Source organism: Etheostoma cragini, chromosome 14, assembly GCF_013103735.1.
Source record: "Etheostoma cragini isolate CJK2018 chromosome 14, CSU_Ecrag_1.0, whole genome shotgun sequence".
Lineage (NCBI taxonomy): Eukaryota > Metazoa > Chordata > Actinopteri > Perciformes > Percidae > Etheostoma > Etheostoma cragini.
In genome coordinates, this window is record NC_048420.1 from 93391 (window position 1) to 118390 (window position 25000).

A 25000-nucleotide genomic window follows, 5' to 3' on the forward strand; every position below is an offset into this window, starting at 1 on the left:
GACTGAGCTGGCGTAGATTCCCGTGCACACAGCCTCGCTTGGGGCGCTTCCTGTTCCAGCAGCGGGGAGACGGGCACTGGGAGTCCGGTACAGTCTGCCGGAGCCACCGGTAACTGTATACCGGAGAATGCCGTAGATTGCAACCGATGAACTCCACGGAAGATCGGACACATGGATGGCCCAGATCACAGGTGGAGGATTATGCCAGGTATGCTCTGAGTCTGACACGTACTCCTCCTCTCTTGCCGCGTCTCCTGCGGCGATTTTTGCGGGGGGGGGGGGGGGGGGGGGGGGGGGGGGGGGGGGGGCAAACAGGGCTGACGCCGTAGGTAGGCCGGAATGGAAGCCAGGAAAGGCGGCGGCGGCGTACCTGACTGTCCGTCAGAGCCGTAGATCGAAACTTTCTCTGCAGACTTACATTTACTTAGAAGAGTCAAGCGGTCATACACCAGCAGCGGTGACACATTTCGAGTGACAAACAGTAAAAAGAGGCAAATCAACGACAATCCCAGCAGAGGTAAGCGGCGAGACACACACAGCGGCGCCATCTTCCATAGTAATTTTTGACCCTCCATCAGGGATTCTAATATTAGATTAATATTCTAAGTGTCTGACAACATTATGGAAAGGATTTCTAAGGAAGTCTACCTCTCTGTTAAAGATTAAGATCCTTTTTAAAACATAAAAGTCTGCGAAATTGCGTGGCCTAAACCCACCAGACTCCATGTAAATATTCAGTGATTTTAGCGTATCGTAAAATACGGCTTCTAAAACATCTCTGAGCACCGCTGGCTCTGGTTGAGCCTGCGCGTGTGTGGGGTGTGCAACTATCGGCTACGTTTGGTCAGTGTTTTCTTTCTTTCCTTCCAATTTCGGGTCTGTCAGTCACAGTGAAAACCGAGGACATTTCCGGGGACGGATCCAGCCGGGGACAGGTCGCCAAAATCGGGGACTGTCCCCGGAAATTGGAAAACTGGTAAACCCGGAAACCCGAAAACTGGTAAACCTTGAGACCAACAAATAACCGACTGCTATCTGTTGAGTTTTCCTCCCGTCCCTTTGTCCTCTGTGACTGTCTCCATCTAAAAACTAAGCTGCACGGTGCAGGGAACAATTCTGACTGGCTCATGATCAGACAGGGGTTTCCGGAGAGGTAGATTGTCTTTGCAAAAAAAAAAAATATCACTCCATCATGCAAATTTTATCGGGGGAAATCAAAATTGATTGTGATTAAATTTAGGTTAATTGTGCAGCCCTACTTCCTACTGACTTTAATGCCGCATTTGCACTACATGGTACGGCACGGCTCAACTCCTTCTTTTATAATTTTGCTTTTAGAAAAAAAAACGTACCTGGTAATGGTACCAGTCACTTTTCTGGTACCACCAGGTTCCGAGGGAGCTGAGTCGATACTAGGATGTGGAGTTATAACACTGCAGTCCACCGATTTCTCGGAGAATCATCACTTGGGACAACCCACCATTTTTATACAGCCAAGCTACCGTCAACAGCGAGCGCTATTCTTTTATTCACTACACCGAGAGCTCGTTTAAAAATGTCTGCCTGCCAAATCACACCAAGGTCAGCAGTTTTACCATTAGCTAACACCACTGAATAGAGAAAAACAAGCTTGTATGGAAAGCAAGTCAAGCCAAGCTGAGACGTACCCCCTCCCCCCCTCTAAATACCTGTTTTGGTTCTCGGCTGCGCAACTTGTGGTTTTAAGCTCGCCGTTATGCAATCAGCTGGCATTTGAGGTCTCAACATCATGACATGCAGTGTGGACACACACCTCAACTCAGGGTATTTCGTGAAGAGGATTCCACCCCCCCCAAGAGTTTTGGCCCCAAAGGAAAACACCAGCACAAAGGAAAACACCAGCACCAAAATGATAAGAAATGAGAATAAAAATAGCAATTCAGATCCTCTCTAATGTGTTTAAGAGATATTTAGCAAACAATCTTTGAATAAGTAGAACACAAACTAGAATATGAGCGCTAATCTCAGTTTTATCTCCAGAGTCAGGCGTTAACGGACTCTCTGTGATTTATTCAAAATGTATAGTTTTTTTATAACCAGTTTTGTTAATTGGGGTTTTATTTTCTCAGGCATAATATAAACTTTAAAAAAATCTAATTACAGTTAAATGCATAGAGGTCTCCCAAATAAGGTAACACAGACTCATTGCCTTTACTTCATTCTTACTGTGTGCAGGCCCCCCCCTCCAAAAGGCCCATCCTGACACTAGCTCTACTTTACTGCCAACAATCCTAACAACCCTGTTGTCATTTATCACTTCAAGATACCTGAACCGTTAGAAAAGGCTTCATGTAGTGACATCCGGTTTTTATTTTCTTCCTCTGAACACCTTCCACCTGCACAAGGCCAAAGTCTCCTCACTGTAGCAAGACGGCAACAGCTTCACTTCAATGACACAATACAATTCATCCAACCCAGATGTGCATACCAAACAGATTTATGAATGTTCGAAATACACTATGTGTCTCAGTTGTATCATGCAAAACAACGTATGCCTGGTAGTAGCTCTACACGTGTAGCATTCATTTGGATGACACGTGTCTAAACCTGCCAAGCTTGTTTGAAAGGCGGGTCAAACTGGAACAATTTGGCAAACAAAAAAAGCAGTTTGGTGAAGTATGAGATCTGTTTTTTAGGCACGCTAACCGGGACCTGAACGTGGCACGGATCCCTGTGGGCACAGGTCGAGAAATTTAACAAATAGGTCTAAACTATTTCAGGTTAAAATCTAATTTTTTTGGGCTAATATTGCGTTTTGTCCAGGCGTGCTTTTGTGGTATACATTGTTTTTTGAACCAAGCACAGGACATGACTAGAATCCAATAAGGGGGGCAGCTGCTTGTTGTTCAGGTCCTTGTAGAGTTCACACGAGTCAGCCAGAGCCGTAAGTCAGCTTTTAAGTAAACGCCGCAAGTTCTCTGTAGAAGAATTTGCAAATTTAGCTCATATTTATTATTAGATATTGCATTGCGTAATATTACGCAAAACTTGTGTGTGTATGTATGTACACACACACACACACTCACACACTTATTATAACAATGATAATTATTATGACATTCAAATGTGCCATTATCTTTATTCATAAAGAGAACAGCTATATTATTTGATATCAGGCTGATGAGCCCTAATACCATTTTAGGCAAACTTGCAGAGTTAAAGCTGCGTTAACAAGAGCCTGGGGGGTCCACAGTTAGAGTTTTTGGGAAGAAGAGCTTCATACGAAGGTAAAAGATTGATCCGAGGAGATCAAGCTGATTGGTTGAACAGCAAAAAAACACGGCCCTCCGTCTATTTGCTTTTTTCAAATATCAAAGTTATACAGGGTGGTGTGTCTTATTCAACATTTAGGGACTATGATGATACACAATCCAGGATATAATTAAAGTTGATCGTAAAGATAAATTCTGCCAGAAATAAAAGTACTCAACTAAGTATAAGAAATGTTTATTATATAATAGGGGTGATCACCAAGACGGGAGATTTTACAGAGTAAAAAATATTAAAGTGTGGGACACGGACACACTGACACACACACACACCCGGACACACACACACACACACACGGACAGACACACACGGACACACATGTAAAAAGTGGGGGGCGCATTCATGTAAGCGTGTGCATGTGGACAACACTGAATGAGATCTTCCTTTACATTACACGTCTAAATGATCTAAATGCCATTCTTCATTAAGTGTATCAATTTTAAAAGTGGCAGAAAAAATAAAAACATGTCTGTCATAGAGGCAGACATAAAGACAGAGACAGGCTCTTCCACCTTTCATTCAAGATGGCCACATGAAGGACCACTTGCCTTCATTTCTCACAATAGACTTAATGTTCCCTTTAGACAAAATACTAGCACACTGGCACTGAAACACACACCATCAGTGACCCACATTTCTAATTACACAACAATCATTGTCATAAATCACTCACCTGCAGTTTGGTGGTGGGTCCAATGTTATGTCCGCCAATTCCTTTTGAATTCTGGAAAAGCAACGAAAATGTTTGCTCTGATCAAATACTGTAAATTAAAACTCAAATGAAAATCAAAACACTGGATGGTACCCAGTTCTGTTGCTTTCAGTACTCTGCTAAAATACAGCAACTTTCTTGTTGAATTTACTTTTTTTGAATGAATTAAACATAAAATGATCGCTGTGGGCCCTACGGAGCTCAAGCACCCACAGAAAATACTGAGCACCCACATGTGCCAGACTGCCAGTAGGCTCCTTCATTTCAAATGAAACGTTGCAGTTGGTGCTAAGTGGAGCGTCTGTCATAGTGTGATTGGTTATGTCACTGTCAGTTTCCCTGCTCCATTGATTCTTCATTTCCCAGGAAGCTGATGCCGGTTACACGTCATTTAAAGGGCCCATGACCTGGTGCTCTTCGGATGCTTTTGTATAGACCTTAGTGGTCCCCTAATACTGTATCTGAAGTCTCTTTTATATAGACCTTAGTGGTCCCTAATACTGTATCTGAAGTCTCTTTATATAGACCTTAGTGGTCCCCTAATACTGTATCTGAAGCCCTTTTATACAGACCTAAGTGGCCTAAGGTTCTGAAGGTTCTTAGTTCTGAAATACAGACATCTTTTAAAGGCCGTGCCCCCTACAGCACCACGGGGGTACACATAAATCAGCGTCTATGCTCCTGACCGACGCCATAAGCTAGAGATTTTCCGCCTCCAATCCTGCCAAAAATGCTAGCATCAGTATCGGCGAGTACTGGAGTCCAGGCACTGATCCAATACCACACAAACTATTAGAAATAGGAATCTATTTACTGGTTAGCTCAGTTTGCCCGGACACAGTTATTCTTCGCCGCTCTTAAAATAGTTGCGCTGCTGTTTTAGAGGGGCGAAGAAGAATTGATCACCTAACCCCTCCTTAAAACAAGCTAACATTAGCGCATCATGTCGGCAGTGCTTTACATTGGATGTTCCCACCGGTAAGACGGCAACATGCAACATATGCAAAGAAGCAATTTCAACGGGTGGCACGAGTGTTGCAAATTTCAACACCAGCAACTTAATTAAACATTTGAAGACTCGTCACGCTAAAGAGCTCAACGAATTTACAAAAGCTACGGGAAAAAAAAGACCGCACTGCAGCAGCAAACCCTGGAAACTGCCTTCCAACAACGAGATAAATTCCCCAAAGACAGCCAAAAAGCAACAACGATGACCAAAGTTTTGGAGTTTATTGTACTGAATTACCAAAGCTTTGGAGTTTATTGTATTGTATTACCAAAGTTTTGGAGTTTATTGTACTGGATTACCAAAGTTTTGGAGTTTATTGTACTGGATTACCAACAACCCGTCTGTTGTCAAAAATGTGGCATTTCGCCGCTTAATGGAGCCTTTGGAGCCAAGGTAGTGTTTGCCAGGTTGTAAATATATCTCCGAAACTGTGCTACCCAGATTATACGAGACAGTTAGGGACACGTTTCGTGTATGCTAAAAGACGTGCATGCTGTCAGCTTTACCACAGACATTTAGCGCTCCGATGTGTGCCCCATGTCTTTGCTACGTTTAACGTCCCACTGGGTGGACAGAGAGTCAACATTTACCCCTCGAAACACTCTCCAACTGGGGGTGCATGAAGGGCACACTCTCCAACTGGGGGTGCATGAAGGGCATCCTCTCCAACTGGGGGGTGCACTCTCCCACTGGGGGTGAATGAAGGGCTACTGTCACAGAGAAGTGTGAGTGATGCATTTTACAATATTGTGGCTGCACTTACATTTTTATACTGTCCTATTTAAAAATAAATGGCTTCCATTTTCTGTACTATTCATGTTTTACAAAGTGTTAACCTGAGCCAGGCCTTACCACAATGATGATAATATCAGATTATCACAGAAACGTCTCTACCATAAGCAAGCCCACCTTTTAGCACTAGTAGAGAGGAGTTTGGAAGTCTTGCTCATGCTGGCTTTGCTTTCTCTTTTCTTCAGGGTGTTTGTGTCCTGTTGCTGTGGCTGCTGATGATGAGTTGACGATGAAGAGGATGAAGAGCTGGTGCTGGCACGGGAATCTTCATCCGACATACCGAGCCTGGGGAACAAGCAGACAACACAAGATTTAGAAAAGCTACACAAGCCAAACTACATTGGCCCTCTACACATCTAACCCCGTTTATACAATCTGACATCTAATCCTTCAGATTGGTTGGTATCAGAATAACACAGCCATCCTGTTTGGATCCGTTTGGATCCATTATGTGCTAGAAGAAAATGCTACATGGTTAAATGGAAAATCAATAAAAAAATATCACATCTAACTGCAGAGATTTAAGGTTTGAGGGTAAACAATTCCAGCTTTTGCAAGAAGAATCGGCATGCATTTAATAAAATAATACTTCAATAAGGTTTCAGTTACTAGGCCTACTGTCTTTTCTACTCCAAATGCCCATGTGAGGATGTGCGTTGTGTGAACTAAATCAGGATTGGAGTGAAATGTACTGGTGGTCCACCTGTAATGCCAATCAACAAGAGGATGCTTAGGATTCCTCCCCAGCCATGTCCATGTTCTACTCCCCAATAAGCACGGACGCCTTACATTTTCAGAACCTTGCAGACCGTTTTCTACAGGGGTAAACGGTACACGTCTTGGCTAAAGACGGTCACTGACTCCATAAACGCTGCCGTCGTTTTGTAGCAGCAGGCCCGGACCCTGGACGACTTTAACCCGCCACTGTGTGGATGGTGCTGAGGACCTTGTCGGGCTTATCGGCGGGTTGGCTCGTTTTGTTCGTTCACAACGCCGACTTGGGGCCTCAGCCACCGTTTGCAGTCGGGTGGTATTCGTAGCCCGGTGGGCTGCGACCAAGGGGACCGTTTGGTGAAACTGTTGGGCTAAAGGCCTAGCCTACTCGGCCGACACCAGGGACACGGCGAGCACACACGAGACCTCCGCTCGCGGCGGAGTCGGAACGGTCGGCGATGGAAAAGCAGAAAGGCACCGACGGGGCGATGTCGGAGTCGGCAGGGACCCCCCACCTAACCAGGCCGATGAAACTTTCTGGCCAACAAGTCTGAGAGGTGCTACAGCGCTGTCAAGCCGTTTCTAACGCGTTGGACCCAAAATAAGCCCCCAAAAACCAAGACAGCACGCCGTTCACTTAAAGACTCTCCTCGCGTTTAAAGCCATATCCGTCGACATGCAGCTGATCTCAGTGCAGCCAGTCCCAGGATGCATCGGGCTCCTACGTTCTCCTTCAGCGGCGACACGGAGGCATTTACAACGCTAACACTCTCGAAATGACAAGAAACTGCTCCAGAATTAGGAGCTGTGATACATATATTTAGTAGTTGATACCTTTCTTTGTGTGTGTGCACAGCCTGTGTGTGTGTGTGCCTCCGCCGCCTGGACGCACCAGTATCAATTCACCTACAATGAACAAAGATTTCCGGTCATCATTTTAAAAGTAAAAGCTCAAAGAAGGCAGGCAGCAATAATAAGTTATTAGCTAAGATAAGTTAAACTGCATTGGTTGCATGCAGGAACACTTTTACACGCACATGAGTAGTAAAAGGAAGTGTAAGACCAGTTTAGGATATGTAACCGTAAGAAAAAGCATCCAGCCTATAGGCTACACAATGATTATATAACAAGAATAAAGTACTAAACGGACTACATATCACAAACTATCTGTAGGATTGAGCTTGACTTACTATTCATTTGTTATCCATAAATATTGGTATTATTATCTTAAGCTGTTATCAATGATGAAGCACATTGTTCTGTATGTTAAAATAGGCTACTGCTTAAAACTTGAAGAACATTCTGAACGTACATTTTGAAAATACTTATATTTACCTAGTCTAAAATGATTGCCATTTTCCTTAAAACGTCTATGTTCAATACAATATCCATAATAGTTGTAAATAGATTGAGTGGTGAGCGGGAGTTAAGGTTTGGTGCTTTTATTTTGCAAGGCTCAGTCGTCTTTCTTCCGGGATTGTCGTGAACCTTACCAAGTCCTGACTGTGCCGCTGGACGCGTGCCTCTTCTCGCCGGAAGTGTTGGTCCAGCAGCAGTCGTCTACCTTCATCAGGATCATTTAGCAGCATCACAGACTAATTGAGATGTAATAGGAAATTAAACAAAAGAGCTTGATTAGGCTACATTCAATAGGAGCTGTTCAAGACCAGTTATTAGAAAAGAAAGCCATGAAGTCCCCTGTCCTGATTACTCCATGCACATCCTCACCTGTTCCTTCCAGTCTGCCCCTGCCAGCCCTGCAGCACGTGTTCTCCATTCTCATATGTTCGGCAGGGACTGCTAATGGAAGCAATGGTTCATCCTTTTGCTCAAAGCAAATAAGAACATTCACATCAATAAGGGACAAGTGTGAGTATAAAATCCATTCCAGTCATTGCTGTGAAATATTCAGGATGTGACGATGCCTAACCTTGCCCAGGCTACTCTCTGCTGGGAGGTAGCCTAATAAAACTGGTTACTGGTATCCATTAGCCAGAGTTACTACCCGCCCCTAAAACAGAGCGACCAAGGGTTGGGTGACAGTTTTAAAAGGCCATTATACCGCCGGATGCAGTGTGTGACATGCAAAATGTGTTGCAGGTTAAATACACATTAAACTAAGTGGTTGCCATGAAAGGTTAAGCTACCCAGGTATAAAGTGGCACTTTCCTTAGAATATAGCTAACTAGAGCCATAACTCTCTTGGGGTTGAGTCCAGCTTTCTGTACTCTGAACTTTAAAAAATCAAAAAGCCATTTTTAAACCAAATAAATCAACAAGAGTGTTTTTGATTTGATTGAACGAGCAGTTGGGGACACCTCTCAGTCCACCACCATACTGTGGTCCATACAGGGTCCTGAACCAGTGGCCCTTGAGTTCTCAACTCAGCTCCCTACAGACCTATGGTAGGCCACAATATATGTATTGTTCACTGCCCCTGCTAACTGAACAAATGCATGTATCGATAATTCCTTGACTGCACAAAAAAACACGATTTTCTGAACAGTTGAGATATCTAACAACCTGTTATAAGATATATTCGATGTACTATATTCAACTATATTCAACTGCTTGGCTGTGTAGCAATATAGGGGTGATTGTCACACTCTGTTCTCATAAAAGCTTATGCAAGCATTTCACAGGATGTTCTTTTTATTGAAACATGTATCTCACTAAAGCACAAGGACAAAGGCCCAAACGGTTAGGACTGATACCACACACACACACACACACACACACACACACACACACACAATATTCTGTTTGTATCAGTCCGGTTAGGACTGACACACACACTCACACACTATTCTGTTTGTATCAACCTATAAATAAAGGAACAAGGAACTGTCTCGGCGCGACTCTCTTGGGTGTTTCAGCCGAGCAGGTTGCCCTTTGTACAAAGTAGTTTGGTTGTCCCGTGTCATCTCTTGAGCCATCTTGAACGTGAAGAGAGAAATGTCTTAACACAACCCAACACCTGTTTGATATTCCTTGGATTGCCTACACACACTAAAAACACAATTTAAGGAAATACATAGTAAACCAACAACATAATAAGCAAGTTCACTAATTGTTCAGGGCTGGATTTATCCTAAGGGATTCAAATGAGCTTTGAAGCCCTCCTGTCCCATCATTTCCCCCACTCTGTGCATTTTTTATATATTACTAAGTAATTAGTTTATGGTGGATTGATTAAGCACACATTTATTTAGCGACATGCCACATAATGCCTGTCATTTCCAGTTGCATTGGGTTTTCTGTGGTGCATACAGTGTTAACTCAAAACAGCAATTGATCATTTAACACCACACAGTGCAACTGGACCCTCAGGGCCCCCTAAGGTCTGCCTGTATACCAACCGGCAGAGGCAGAGCCAGGGTCTGTCCGAGGTTTCTGCCTGTTTAAAAGCAGTTGTCCTCGACACCATCATCCATCCATCTGCGTCTGCTTATCCAGTGTAGGGTCACGGGGGGAGCAGCTCCGGCCAAATTCTCAGAATTTTGGGGGAGAGTGTGGTAAATTGTTGAGTCTTTGTGAATTATAGACTAGACCTACTCTATCTCAGTGTTTCCTTCAGATTATTTTTTGTAAGTCTTTCCTCCCCACCGGCAACTGTGACACTTTGCTGCAAGCAACATAATTATTCTTTCATTATATGAAAGCAAACATTTCGACATTAAGCTCCATCAATGCAACGGTATGTGGAGTCAAACCGGACGGTCCCAATAACCAGAATAGTTCTACTTGTTGTTAAATTGCAATGTGAGTGGGGGGTGGGGGCATTATGTTGCAGGGTCATTTAAAAGGCAAACGCGATGCGATGGTGGCCTGCCACTACAAAATCAACATAGAGGAAACACTGCTACCTGTAAAGTGTCCTGAAAATTGAAAATTGAATTAAAACGAGTGTTGTCATTATTATATACCAAGGGTCTTTCACATGAAAACATATTTGCAAAACTAAAAAGATGATAGATTACAAAAAAAGAGTCATCAGCCACATGTTGCTCTGTTGTGTGACATAATAACCTGGCATTCTTACACATTCTACCTGCATAACATACATTCTTATGCACTTGCATTTGCATTCACAGATCAACGTTGGTCTTTTTGACTCGTGTTGTTCACGTACCTCTCTCATTGAAACTGTTGCACTGTTATCCATGCATCAGTGACTTCTCCTTTTCTGTCAGACTCTTCCTCCTGCAGCGTGTGAAGGAGGAAGGGAGGGAGGGTGGGTGTGATTGAGGACTCTCCCTCCCGATGTGTCAGCCATAATTAACCCTGCCACTGTTGCTCCACTTTGCTGGTTTTGCAACGCAGTCAGAGCCTGAAAAGCCCACAGCAGAGCATTGTCTGCTGCACAGAACGGGGCAGACACAGTTGCTGCAAAGAGGGCCATCAACAAGTGGTAGTTAGTTTCAGCACACCCCACTGTCCACCCGCCAGTTAGCCAGCATGTTCATTCTTCTTCTGTGTGCTGTCAAGGGGCATTATGGGAAATTTAGGAATCATGATTAAAGGTCCTGTACTGTATCTCCAGGGTCATACTCGTATTTTGGGTTTCTAGTAGAACATACTGATATGCTTTAATGTTCAGAAAACACTTTATTTTTTCATACATCTGTCTGAACATATCTACATTCCCTCTCTGTGTAAAACGTTCCATTTTAGCACCTGTCTCTTTAACCCCCCCCCCCAAAAAAAAAAGCCCAGTCTGTTCTGATTGGTCTGCATTTCTTGGTATACCACATATGTGCTCTCAGAGTCTCTGCATCATCATTGCAGCCGGGGAATGACTGTAACGGCACTGTAACGGTGCTTCCTACCTTTATAAATAAAGTTGGAAGGAAATCGTGACGGCTCGTTCGTGATGTCTCCTTGTCAGTTCAATTCAATTCAGTTCAATTCAATTTTATTTCTATAGCGCTAAATCACAACAACAGTTATCCCTTTGCGCTTTTCATAAAGAGCAGGTCTAGACCGTACTCTGTGATGTTATTTACAGAAACTCAACAGTTCACCAAGAGCAAGCACTAGGCCACAGAGGCAAGGAAAAACTTCCTTTAAGAGGCAGAAAACTCAAGCAGAACCATGGCTCAGGGTGGGGGGGTTATCTGCCTCGACCGGTTGGGGTTAGAGAGAGCAAGAGGGAGAAAGAGAGAGAGAGAGAGAGAGAGAGAGACAGACAGAGACAGACAGACAGACAGAGATAGACATGTCTGTGTGTTGTGAGCATGTTGATACTTTCTCAGTATTTATATAGCACCTAGACCTGCTTTATGATCAACAAAGACATGGAAGTCTCACTTTTACAAGTGGAAATTGATGGGAAAGTCATGGCAAGTCCTGAAATCGCATTTGTATCCTGCACACACAGCTTATCATCTAATATATAAATATAAACATTCAGTTGATTTTTTTTCGGAGATTTTGTCACCTTTTTTAGAATTTTTTTGGGGACAATTCTTTCAAGGTTTGTTAGGCTGGTGGTAGATTTAGGAGCTTAATTTGACACAACGGAAAAATGATGCAAAGAAATCCTCAGGGACCGGGAGCAGGGCAGACAGGTCCAAAACACAACAATTAGGCTTGTGCAGGCAGACTCGTCCAGGACTGAAGCAGGGATCTGAAGCAGGAGCAAAACACAAGTCAAAAAGCTTAAATGTGAGATACTAAAAGAGGAATATTAATTACCAAAGAACGCCTAAAAGCCAGCGAACAACCCAGACCGGTGATATTTGACCGGAGCCGAGGAAGGATTTTTACTTCATCGCATGTTTAATTGACAGAAAGCTGAAATAAACCCAGGACTTTCAAGCCAGGGTGCGGAGTTCTCTCTAGTTTTATAATAGTATTGATTATAAGATAGATAAATCTGACAACTTTGACGAGAAGCAGGTGGGCGGGGTTAGGCGGATGCTGCAACTCCTCACTTCTTAACAATTGTCAATTCAATTTTATTTATATAGCGCTAAATCTCAACAACAGTTATCTCTTTGTCCATTCCATAAAGAGCAGGTCTGGACCAGACTCTGGGAGGTCTTTACAGCGGAACGTGAGGTTGGTTATTGGGAGCTCTATACTGCGAAAAGTGAGGTTTGTTATTGGGAGCTCTATACTGCGGAACGTGAGGTTGGTTATTGGGAGCTCTATACTGCGAAAAGTGAGGTTTGTTATTGGGAGCTCTATACTGCGGAACGTGAGGTTGGTTATTGGGAGCTCTATACTGCGAAAAGTGAGGTTTGTTATTGGGAGCTCTATACTGCGGAACGTGAGGTTGGTTATTGGGAGCTCTAAACTGCGGAACATGAGGTTGGTTATTGGGAGCTCTAAACTGCGGAACGTGAGGTTGGTTATTGGGAGCTCTTTACAGCGGAAGGTGAGGTTGGTTATTGGGAGCTCTTTACAGCGGGAGGTGAGGTTGGTTATAGGGAGCTCTATACAGCGAAAAGTGAGGTTGGTTATTGGGAGCTCTTAAGAGCGGAACGTGAGGTTGGTTATTGGGAGCTCTATACTGCGAAAAGTGAGGTTTGTTATTGGGAGCTCTATACTGCGGAAAGTGAGGTTGGTTATTGGGAGCTCTACACTGCGGAACGTGAGGTTGGCAGCTCCGGCGGCCACAGCCGTGTGTCCCTGGGGCCAGAGTGGGCAATGTTGAATCCCATCTAAAGCTGCTGGCTAAGGATAAGCATAAATACAGTAAGACCATACTTTATGTAGGTGGTAGTGATACCCGATTACGCAGATTGGAGATAAGTAAAATTAATGTTGAGTCACTTTATGCATATGCAACGACAACGTTGGACTCAGTAGTTTTCTTTGGACCCCTGCCAAACCTGATAAGCCATGACATGTCATCCTTCCACCGCTGGTTGTCAGGGTGGTGGCCAGCTATTAATGTGGCCTACTTAATCAACTGGAGTGTGTTCTGGGGAAAGCCTGGTCTGATTAGATAAGGACGGCATTCATCCCACTTTGGACGGAGCCGCTCTCATATATAAAAATCGGACGATTACATATGAGTCTATCATCGGCCATAAACCATGACAACCCAGGTCTGATATTAGTAATCAGAGGTGCAATGCAATGTGCGCCTCTGTTTTTCCAATGGGTCAGTTGCCAACTCATAGTCTAATAACCACGGTGTCTGTCCCCCGACTCAGAACGGTTATATCAAAGGTAAACAGAAGAGGGGCTGTACTTATCAACCTAAATTGGAATTAATACTACCACTGCAATGATAAAACAGAACAAGAACATTATATGTTGACTATTATATATTAGATCTATTAGGTCTTAGGTGCCTCAAGGGGCGGTAACCCACAAAAACCCTGGTGGACACGGGTGGTCAGGGAAGCCGTCCGACTGAAGAAGGAGTCTCCTCCAGGTTATGCTATTGCAGAGGACTCCGGAGGCAGTTTCAAGGTACCGAAGGGCTGCAGCCTCTGCCATGAAAGAGGCAAAGCAGCGGGTGTTGGAGAAGTTCGGAGAAGACATGGAAAACCATTTGCCACCTCAGGAGGGGGAAGTGGGGAACCATCCAAGCTGTGTACTGTAAGGATGGGACGCTGTTAACCTCAACTGAAGAGGTAATAGGGCGATAGAAGGAGCACTTTGAGGAACAACTGAATGCAGCTAATACACTCTCTATGGTAGAGGCAGATCTGGAAGATGATGGGGGATTGTCTTCCATCTCCCTGGTGGAAGTCTCTGAGGTAGTGAAACAACTCCACAGTGGCAAAGCCCCGGTGATTGATGAGATCCGTCCAGAAATGCTGAAAGCTCTGGGTGTGGAGGGGCTGTCTTGGTTGACACGCCTCTTCAACATTGTGTGACATTGTGGGACAGTGCCTAAGGAGTGGCAGACCGGGGTGGTGGTTCCCCTCTTCAAAAAAGGGGACCAGAGGGGGTGGGCCAATTAAAGGCGTATCACACTTCTCAGCCTCCCTGGTAAAGTCTACAAGGAGGTTTGTAGTATTTATGGACAGGATATGGGGGCATAGTCGGGGTGGGGAGGGGTTGCAATTTGGTGGGCTCAGGATCTCATCGCTCCTTTTTACAGATGATGTGGTCCTGATGGCATTATCATGATGGCCTGTGACCTTCAGCACTCACTGGATCGGTTCGCAGTCGAGTGTAAAGCATCTGGGTTGAGGACCAGCACCTCTAAATCTGAGGCCATGGACCAATGGAGTGCCTTCTTCAGGTAGGGAATGAGTCCTTACCCCAAGTGAAGGAGTTTAACTACCTTGGGGTCTTGTTCGCGATTGAGGGGACCATGGAGCGTGAGATTGGTCAGAGAATCAGAGTGGGGGGGGGTATTACATTCAATTTATTGCACCGTTGTGACAAAAAGGGAGCTGAGCCAGAAGGCAAAGCTCACAATCTACCGGTCAGACTTCGTTCCTACCCTCACTTATGGTCATGAAGGCTGGGTCAGGACCCAAAGAACAAGATCCAGAGTACAAGAGGCCAAAATGGGTTTCCTCAGGAGGGGGGCTGGCGTCTCCCTCAGAGATAGGGTGAGAAGCTCAGTCATTTGAGAGGAGCTCTGCTCCTTCACGTCAAAAGGAGCCAGTTGAGGTGGTCCGGGCATCTGGTAAGGATGCCTCCTGGGCGCCTCCCTAGGGAGGTGTTCCAGGCACGTCCAGCAGGGAGGAGACCTCAGGAAAGACCCAGTACTAGGTTCAGGGACGTCCAGCTGGGAGGAGGCCTCGGAGAAAACCCAGGACTAGGTGGAGGGATTTCATCTCCAACCTGGCCTGGGAACCTGGCCCGGAGTTGGTTGATGTGGCTCGGGAAAGGGAAATTTGGGGTCCCCCGCTGGAGCTGCTGCCCCCGCAACCCGATACAGGATAAGCGCACACAGATAGATGGATGGATGGATGGATGAATGGTTCCAGAAGTTATTTTCCGCATCTAATAGCTCCATTGCTGTTTAGTTAAAGGCTTATATAAAGAGTTTTTAGTCTGGAAATAAGCCAACCAGCTCCATAAAACATTTGAGTCAACGCATTTTTTTTTTAAACGGTATAAAAAGACAACATTACAAAACTGTGTACAGAAACAATCAAAGACTTCAATGGGGGCAGCTCGCTGTAGCCGTTCGCGGTTTTGTGGATGCAGTTGACATTTTCATGGTAACAGCGAGTTGGACCAATCAGTGACAGCGATGTTACGCATAGGATTGTGGGTAGTGAAGTATTTCTTCGCAAGATCACGAATAACACAAGGTTGATATCGTATCAACATGTGGCTTAAACAGGAGCAGAAACATTTGTTTCACAACATCGCATCTCATGGTCAGTATACCTCGGATGGTTTAGACATTCTGGCTCATAATCAAAATCCTTATGGAGAAAATGAATGGGAGTTTTGCTTCATTATGGCTCATAATAAAAACCTTTATGGAGAAAATGAATGGGAGTTTTGCTTCATTATGGCTCATAATAAAAACCTTTATGGAGAAAATGAATGGGACATTTGCTTCATTATGGCTCATAATTAAAATCCTTATGGAGAAAATGAATGGGACATTTTCTTTATTATGTCAATATGGCTCATAATCAAAATCCTTATGGAGAAAAGGAATGGGATTTTTATGTCATTATGGCTCATAATCAAAATCTTTATGGAGAAAATGAATAGGATTTTTACTTCATTATGGCTCATAATCAAATTCCCTATGGAGAAAATGACTGGAATTTTTACTTTATTATGGCTCATAATTAAAATCCTTGTGGAGAAAATGAATGGAATTTTTACTTTATTATGGCTCATAATTAAAATCCTTATGGAGAAAATGAATGGAATTGTTGCTTCATTACGGCTCATAATTAAAATCTTATGGAGAAAATGAATGGGACATTTATCGTCATTATGGCTCATAATCAAAATCCTTATGGAGAAAATGAATGGGATTTTTATGTCATTATGGCTCATAATCAAAATCGTTATGGAGAAAATGAATAGGATTTTTATGTCATTATGGCTCATAATCAAAATCCTTATGGAGAAAATGACTGGGATGTTTATGTCATTATGGCTCATAATCAAAATTCTTATGGAGAAAATGACTGGGATTTTTACTTCATTATGGCTCATAATCAAAATACTTATGGAGAAAATGAATGGGATTTTTATGTCATTATGGCTCATAATCAAAATCCCTATGGAGAAAATGAATGGGATTTTTATGTCATTATGGCTCATAATCAAAATTCTTATGGAGAAAATGAATGGGATTTTTACTTCATTATGGCTCATAATTGAAATCCTCATGGAGAAAATAAATGGGACTTTTACTTCCAGATGGTGTGGAGCTCTATTCCATTTTGGAGACTTGAAGGTGTTGATTTGATAAACATAGACAGCAGAATATGACTGCTGATGGACATTTACAACCACAAGATGTGTGTAGTGTAAAGTAGTCCTTCCCAAAGTAAGGTTCGGGGAACCCCAAGGGTCCATGAAGGGGATGCAGGGGGTCCCAAGCACAAAGTGGAATGATTTATTTTCACCAGAAATCCATTCAAGTAACACAATGAACAACTGTATGTAAATTTTGGTCATGTTTTGCCATATTTTCTATCATCTAACTAAAGTATACATTACACATTATTATTATTATTATTTTTATTATTATTATTATTATTATTATTATTAATTATATATAGGAAAGAATCTGTGAGTGTGTGTGTGTGTGTATTTCCTTCATTTCCACATACATTTAGAGACTATAGTGATACAAAATCTTGGAAATAATGAAGGTAATCATAGTGATAAATTCTTCCAGAAACTAAATTATGTATAGGAAAAAGATTTCTTCTTTTTATTGTTTATTTGTTTAAAATAAGTGCCACTGACCAAGGCTTATAAATAAAATATTGAATAAAAAAAAAATTGAAAGTGGGGGGACACGAACTTGATTTTGAAAAGTGGGGCGTAACTAGTGGAAGTTATACCCTAATGTGTGTGTGTGTGTGTGTGTGTGTAAGAAACCAGAATGGTCCCGTTACAATCGGCTTTATGGTCAAAGGTTTTTGTGTCATACGCTTCACTCCATCTCTCTCTGCTGAAGAACCATTCTTAGAGATAGGCCTCTTTTTAATATTATGGACTAGTTATTAATAATTGTTTCATTTACATGTGTTGCAGCTGTCCTTTCATTTTATTTCCAACACAGTCTGTTTTAACTAAAGTGCTTGTTACATCTCACATGTGGCCTTGACTTACAACTAAACACTTATTCCAGATGTTAGATCCAAGATATACAGTTTATGGTACAGGGGGATGATTTTTGGGCCCAAAACTGCTGCTTTGGTTTGAGCTTGAACATAAACGAATGTAAGTTCATAGCTCTACTGTAGGACTGTGCAAGTAATCGAAAGTTAATCGTGATTATGATTTTGGCTCCCAATGATCACAAAAAAAGACTAATCGAGAAAAACAATTATTTAGCTCATTACGCTTTACAAGAAATCTCATACTTTCTCCTGTGTTCTAAATAAAAAAATAGGTTTATATAGGAAAAGTATTGGGGCAAATTTCAGTTGTCTGTTTTATTTAAATGTTCCCACTGTTGTTTAAGTTCAATAATTGCAACATCTTTCCAGAAGTCAACAAGTAATTGTGGTAAGTTGTCGTGATTTCAATATTGACCAAAATAATGGTGATTATATTTTTTTCCATAATTGAGCAGTCCTACTCTACTGTATTGCTCTAACTCAAGTTACTCAAGAAATAATAGAAATAATATGAAAACAATCAAATGAAATGTCACAATAACATCATTTTAAATATTTTTTTCTAGTGAGAAGATACTAGTAACCTTTTGGAACCTAATCACTGCGCTGTGGTTAGCCCCGTGACAATTCATTTCTCACAACAAGTGGTCAGAGAGATGAGCCTGCGTGCGTGCGCACGCGCGTGCACGCGCACACACACACACACACACACACACACACACACACACACACACACACACACACACACACACACACACACACACACACACACACACACACACACACTCTTATTAAAGCAAAAGACTGAGACAGGCTCTGTGTCACATTACAGCCAGTGTTTAATTGAGTATTCAATGAGTATGTATTCTCACAAGGCATCAAATGTACAGCAAACTACCACTATCGTCATACATGGGGATGGGCTCACTCCATGCCAGAACAGAAATAATACCACTACATGACTACATGTTCACTGCATGAACACATATCCTGATGCCATGCACTAATATTGACCATGAGCTGTAAAAACCACAGAAAGAAAGAACAAACTAAATGCACTCACTCAGTATGATCATTTAACATGAAACCATCACATGAAACAGGAATAGAACACGCACGCTTTTTAGATAAGAAGATGACGAGGGGGTGGCCACAATGTTATAAACAATGCAATAACAATAAGAAGAATAACACCGACGAGAACAATAACAGTATTAAAGCTTTTCATGACCATATCAACATTCAGTGTATTGGAAAATACAATCCCAATAGACTCTTTGTATAAAAAAGAAGCTTTTCAAGTCAGCATGGAACAAATAACAGTTCATTTCTCTGGGGTGGGGTGGGGTGGGGAGCAGGGTGGATGACAGGAGCGGGTGTGCTTCCATAGATCTGGGAGGAGGGAAGGTGTCAGCAGTGTGTGTGTGTTGGGTAGGGCGAGGGGTCCTGCAGGATTGGGTCCGGTCTATGTGGCATAGCGTTTGGTCCACTGTTTGGCTATCCTGTCGTGCTCGGCTCTGTTGGTCAGGTACTGTGTGGCGATGCTTCCAACCAGAGGGTCGGCTGGAACACAAGAGCAATGAATTCAGTCACACTTCAATCCTACAAGTCACATCTGAGTCAAACAAACTGTGGTCTGAAGCGGAGCCCGTATAGTGTGACGTACAGCGAGGCCAACATTTATCACCAGCACAGTTGCTGTAAATGAGAGGTGATCATGGATGGGCTCCGGCAGCAGTTTGTCCGGTCAGCCAACAGCCACCACTATGAACTAAGCTCTTCTATTGATCGTGATGCTGCTCAATCCGTTGTGCAGCTGGACAATTTCTCAGTGAAGTGACAAAGAGGGAAAGAAACTCCTGGAGCCTCACACACACTCTGTCTCCTGTGGGGCTCGGCCTGCTGACAGCCTGTTGAGCTTGGCTGAGCAAGCAGCACAAACGCCCCTCAGCACTAATCCCTGCTAGGGTTTCAGTGATGGTTTTTTACAGGCTTATACCCATATTTATGGTTGAATGGATCCTTACATATCAAGGCCTTGTAGCTTCGACCTGGAAGCATTTGATTTCTTTATTTGTTCTGTTGGCATTGCTGGTTGGTGAAAGCTTGTGTCTTGAATCATCAAGTCAATGACTGCAGTATGTTGTGCTTTCCTTGGTCGACCAATTTGTGTTTCGAAGGTCCAAACTAAGATTGGCCTTTTTAGATCAGGGCCAGTTAGAATTGGCATTCCGGGGTGACGCAGCAGCTACGCTGGTGTTCACACATGTGAGCCTAAACAGTAACTACAGATTTTTTTTTCAACCCTATGTTCCTACGTTTTTGAGTCTTAGTGACTGATGGGAATAACAATCTTTGACATTGGTCGAATAATAAGAGAGATCACTGCAGTTGGCAGAGGCGGAATAATGTAAGGCAACTGTGCAACGTGTATTAACCTTACAAAAGTGTTCATTTTGATGCTTACAGACTCAGATTAGTATTATTAAGTGTCTGACAACATTATGGGGGGGGATTTCTAGGGAGGTCAACCTATCTGTTAAAAGAGTAAGATCCTTTTTTTAAACATAAAAACATCCACAAAATCTCATTCGCTAAACCCCCATACTCCATGTAAATAAACAGTAATTTTAGCATTGTAAAATTCCCTTTATTCAAAGTATACAGAAACAAAATAAAACTATGGGTCATCTTTCAACTTTTCCTATCATCACAACTCTAGTTTACGATAAAACAAACTCGTACTTTAACGATTTAAATGTGAAAATATGTTGGCTCTATAGATATAAATAAAAAATATAAAAGTATTGTTTTTTTAATGGAGTCTGGTTGGTTTAACTCTAGCAACTTCAGAGCTGTTTTTGGTTAAACAGAAAGGTCTGAAAAGAAGTTTCAAAGGTTTGTCTCTGAAGGAATCCTTTCAAAAATGTGGACAAACACGTTCAGTGGCAAAACAAGCACTTTTGGTCCACCAAACTGATGATGGACATTTGCCACATAGGCTCCAAATGCAGCCGGTGTGTTCATGCTTAACACTGGACCAATTTCAAAGATTGCTGTTCCCATCAGTCACTGAGACACAAAAACATAGCATAATTGAGTAAGGCTTTATCATGCGGATATGCCATCAACTGTTTTTTTGTCATTACTTAGACAGAAACTATGCACTATAGCTTTAGAGTCGGGTAAAGGCTGCTTCTGGAGAAAAAAGTGAGATTAGCTTTCATATTCAAGTTTATGTTCTGCTTGTTCAACGGTTGTTTGGCTGCTATTTTGATTCTTTATTCTTGTGATTTTGGTGCTGGGGATTTTCCTTTGGGGCTGGCTAAAACCTCTTTGGGGGGCGCCAACAATTCCTCTATGCAGGAAAAACCCTGGGTGCAATCTAGCATCTGATAATAGTCACATACATGTTCACGTGCAAGAAGAGAGGCAACCTGAAAATACGGTTGCCCAACTGAAGCGTATTGAAAGGCTTAAGCCAGACAATTTTATGTTAACGAGGTGTCAGACCATTAAAAACCTTTTTGAAGCTCAGCCTGATGAAATAGTTTTACGCCAGTTGGCAACTCATAAAAGAAAAACACTTGACCTAAAATGAAAGATGACTTCTTCTAATTGCCCTCGAGTCAGTCGAAAAACACTTTGCGAATAAAAACAACCCGTGGTAAGTAAGTCAGCTGGTACAGCTCATGCGAGCCTTCTGAAACAACAAAACTTTCTAGAACCAGTATCAGAATCAGAAAGCAGTTTATTGCCACAGTAGTGGAACTACATGGAATTTGCCTTGATGTAAATGTGCTGTATTTATATACCGCTTTTTCTAGTCTTAACGACTGCTCAAAGCGCTTTTACATTTACAGGAAACATTCACCATTCACACACATTCATCCACTGTGGCCAAGCCGTGCCGTACAAGGTGCCACCTGCTCATCAGATACACACTCACACACATTCACACTCCGATGCACAGCATCAGGGGCAACTCGGGGTTCAGTGTCTTGCCCAAGGACACTTCGACTTGGGACTGCAGAGCCAGGGATTGCACCCCCAACCTTCTGATTGGCAGGTAACCGCTCTACCCTAGCCCCAGCCGCCCCTACCTGCCTTGACGATTAGGTGCATATACACTTACAAACATTAATAATAAAATACAATAAATACCCAAAACGAGTCAGATACAAAATTGTTGTTTTCTAGAGCTCCAAAGAGCACCAAAAACAACCATAAAATGATCACTTCTTACAGAGTAATGTTCTTAAGCATTGTCAAGGTGAACCTTTCACTTTATTCTTGGCAATCTCCTCTATTTGTCCACATAAATCAGTTCATAAAAAGAACTGATTATGGTGCGTAAGATGTTCAGAGAAATCTCATGGTAATTTCAGCCCTTTTTATAACCACCTAGGTGCGTGTTTTTAGCCACTTCAGTTCTGTGCAGAAGGCACACAGGAGCTGCACTAGCAGAGGACATACACTGCTGTAGCTCACATATTCTGATCTCAATCCAGATGGTAAAGCCTCCCTTTAAGGCAGGGCGAGGCATGTGCTATTACAGGTACAAACTGACACCCCTGAAGCTACAGAGACATCTTCATTTATTGAAGAATGGCTGAACATCAGCACATATCAGCCGGATTTATACAATCGAGCCCAGACAGCAGGAGAAATCACAGAGGTAGAAGCCCTCTGGCTTTGTTCAAAAAATGTAAGATTACTTTTGGACGTTGGTCGGGGGTTGCGACCGGAAAAGGGGGGAAGAAAAAGGGATGAGATTGGACAGAGGCCCTGGGCTGGATCTGAGCCCTAGATACGCTGTGAAATGGCTTGTTGCTTAACCTCCCACAAGCCCTCAGTATGCCCCAGGTACAGGTCTGCTGCTTGTGGGATGTGATTGTGGGTTAAATGTGGCGTGACGCAGGGACAGCAGCCCTGGGAGGGTTGATTAACTGGCATTCCATCCTCTTCCTCCGCTTTAATGAGCTACATGCCAATGATCTCCGCCCGCACAGGAAAGAAAATCTTCAGACGGAAGGCGGTAGTGAGAGGGAAGGAGAGATATTTTTAGGGTATTTCAGATCCAGGGCCCACATTCGGTACTGGAGGCTCGGGTTGAAAAATCTTAAGTAAACGGTAAGAAGTGTAGCGCGTGGACTGATTTTGATGAGACAAGAAGTGGAAAGAAGGAGAAAAAGTATGTGGGTGACATGGAGGAAGGGTGACAGATTTACTTTTGGTGGGGAGACGGTGTTGATTAAGTCCCTCTTGTGTCATACTTTAAAGGAATCGGCTCATTTGATCTCGCCAACATGTGAAAACACTTTGGAGGAAGAGGAGAGGAAACGCTATTCTCATTTTTGTCCCAGGGGGAGATATCTCCGCCGCTACGTTATCAAAGAGCAGTCCTCGCAGAGAGAACACAAGCTATCATCAGAGGGCTTCACAATCAGCACTATCAGTCCCCCCCCCACCCCCCCTTTCTTTTCTGTTGCCATGTGATTCCCCACTATTCACATGGGAAATCACCTAACTCTTCTGACAATTCTTCCTTCCTTTTGTTGCTCTGACTCATTTTTCTGCCAGTTCTTTAACTCTTAACCTCATCATTGTGATATTGGACAGAGCTTTTACCACCTTCGCTTGTTCAGTTTAATCCTTCAGACCAAGAGACATTAATTGTATTGGTAGCACAGGACCAGTAGAAGTTGGAAATGACTGGTTTCAACAGGTCCATAAAAGACCCTGTTTGTCCAGCGGTGGTCTCTGCTCTGCCGGTAAACTGGACCATAATGGATCTAATTAGCTTTAAAGAGGTTGACGTCTTCTCCTTGGATGGTGTCAGCTGTTTACAGGGTTGTGTTAGCCAGCCAATGCTGGTTTCATATTGATTAAACAGCAATGAAGGGGGGAAGAACGCCCAGGCTCGCTGTTCACGAGACAATCTTGGTAGAAGGTGAATGCTATGAAAAGCTTTCTGCTTCTTATGATCCCACCAAGTTTCATACCTTCATCCTGAGATAGTATTGGTTATTGGAGAGACGTTAATCATCTTTTGCTTTAAAACAAAAGGCCAAGAGAACTTTATCAGGATGTATACTTATGCCCTGTCTTTTTAGGAAGAAAATATATTTATTTATGGTACATCATTCATTCACAAAGAAAATTGGTGTCCTTAAAAGTTGGATTTTCCTAATTTTTTTAATTAAAGCATTAGGATCAATTTCCAAAAGATGAATATTTTATTCCTCTTTTGGCACTGGTTCCTATACTTATGAGCAGTGCAGTAACTTTCATAAACAGGAACTTCCAGCCTTTTTTGGGGTCGTTGAGCATTAAATCCAAACCTTTACAGCCAAGATTTGTCTACTTTATGTCCATAATGCATCGCGTTTATCATTTATACCGCTAGCTCCCCGCTTCGTCTCTCCTCTCCGTGTGTTTATGGAAGTAAAGGCATCAGCACGCCCATATATGGGAGACAAAGCGGATGGAGTGGGGACAACGTCACCCACATTGTATGGAGGGTGAAAAGTGCCCTCCTCCCAGTAAAAACTAGTCTAGTATGCGATCAAAGATGCTATAGCGGACAAAATGGATAACTACCGTTTTATAGAGGAGACTGGCGTCACAGTTTGAGATTTGGCATGTATTTGGGCCTTTTTTGAAGAAATAGTATGTGCTTTATATGAGTTATAATGTTTATTGTTGCATATAAAAAAGAACGGTTGTCAGACACACAAATGCTTGTGTAGCATTGCTGTGGGTGTAATTTCAATAAATATGACATTATTATGTTGATCTGGCATAAGTAAATTTCATGAGAGCAAAAGCGTCTTGACTTTCTTTGAAAAAATGCATGTATTTTGTCAAATGTATAAGTTATGATTTTTTCTTCACAGTGTGACTCCCAAGACATATGAGAAGTGTTTTAGAGGTTTTACTTATCTTTCTGAGATATCAATACATATCTGGAAGATTCATGTTCCGTTTTGTTTATTTATTTGTCTTTAAGGCCCTACAACCATTTTTAACATTCAAGTGACCTCACTGCAGCCCAAATATTCTAATAACCCAGTTTGACCTAAAAAAAATGATGTTCATTTCTTGACTGTAGACCACAGGGTTGATGTTTTACAAGCTTTTTTATAAAATAAGTCCAGACGGACAATAAACTGTAAAAATGGCCTTAAGGTTCAGAGGGTTAAGAGAATCCAG

The 25000-nt window shown here is 42.7% G+C and overlaps 2 protein-coding genes and 1 long non-coding RNA gene across 5 annotated transcripts in view; 1 reads left to right on the plus strand and 2 right to left on the minus strand.

Annotated features, from left to right (window-relative positions):
• The window catches only part of ube2e1 (ubiquitin-conjugating enzyme E2E 1), a 30684-nt gene extending 23216 nt beyond the window's left edge, over window positions 1–7468 (minus strand). Inside the window, exons 1-3 of one of the 2 annotated variants that reach the window (XM_034891603.1) lie at window positions 7371–7468; window positions 5940–6107; window positions 3983–4033 (exon numbers count right to left, since the gene is read on the minus strand). In XM_034891603.1, the coding sequence (XP_034747494.1) occupies window positions 3983–4033; window positions 5940–6100 (212 nt within the window). In that variant the 5' untranslated portion in view covers window positions 6101–6107; window positions 7371–7468. Of the gene's footprint in view, window positions 1–3982; window positions 4034–5939; window positions 6108–6611; window positions 6829–7370 lie in introns of those variants that run through there. The other variant, XM_034891602.1, reaches the window with a different exon arrangement.
• On the plus strand, window positions 2053–17980 carry LOC117956526. The gene is made up of 4 exons (XR_004659306.1): window positions 2053–2063; window positions 11211–11215; window positions 15269–15274; window positions 17909–17980. It is a non-coding gene; the product is annotated as an uncharacterized LOC117956526 (long non-coding RNA).
• The window catches only part of LOC117956522 (ubiquitin-conjugating enzyme E2 E2-like), a 72257-nt gene continuing 64765 nt past the window's right edge, over window positions 17509–25000 (minus strand). Inside the window, exons 6-7 of one of the 2 annotated variants that reach the window (XM_034891598.1) lie at window positions 19205–19348; window positions 17509–17534 (exon numbers count right to left, since the gene is read on the minus strand). In XM_034891598.1, the coding sequence (XP_034747489.1) occupies window positions 19251–19348 (98 nt within the window). In that variant the 3' untranslated portion in view covers window positions 17509–17534; window positions 19205–19250. Of the gene's footprint in view, window positions 17535–18606; window positions 19349–25000 lie in introns of those variants that run through there. The other variant, XM_034891599.1, reaches the window with a different exon arrangement.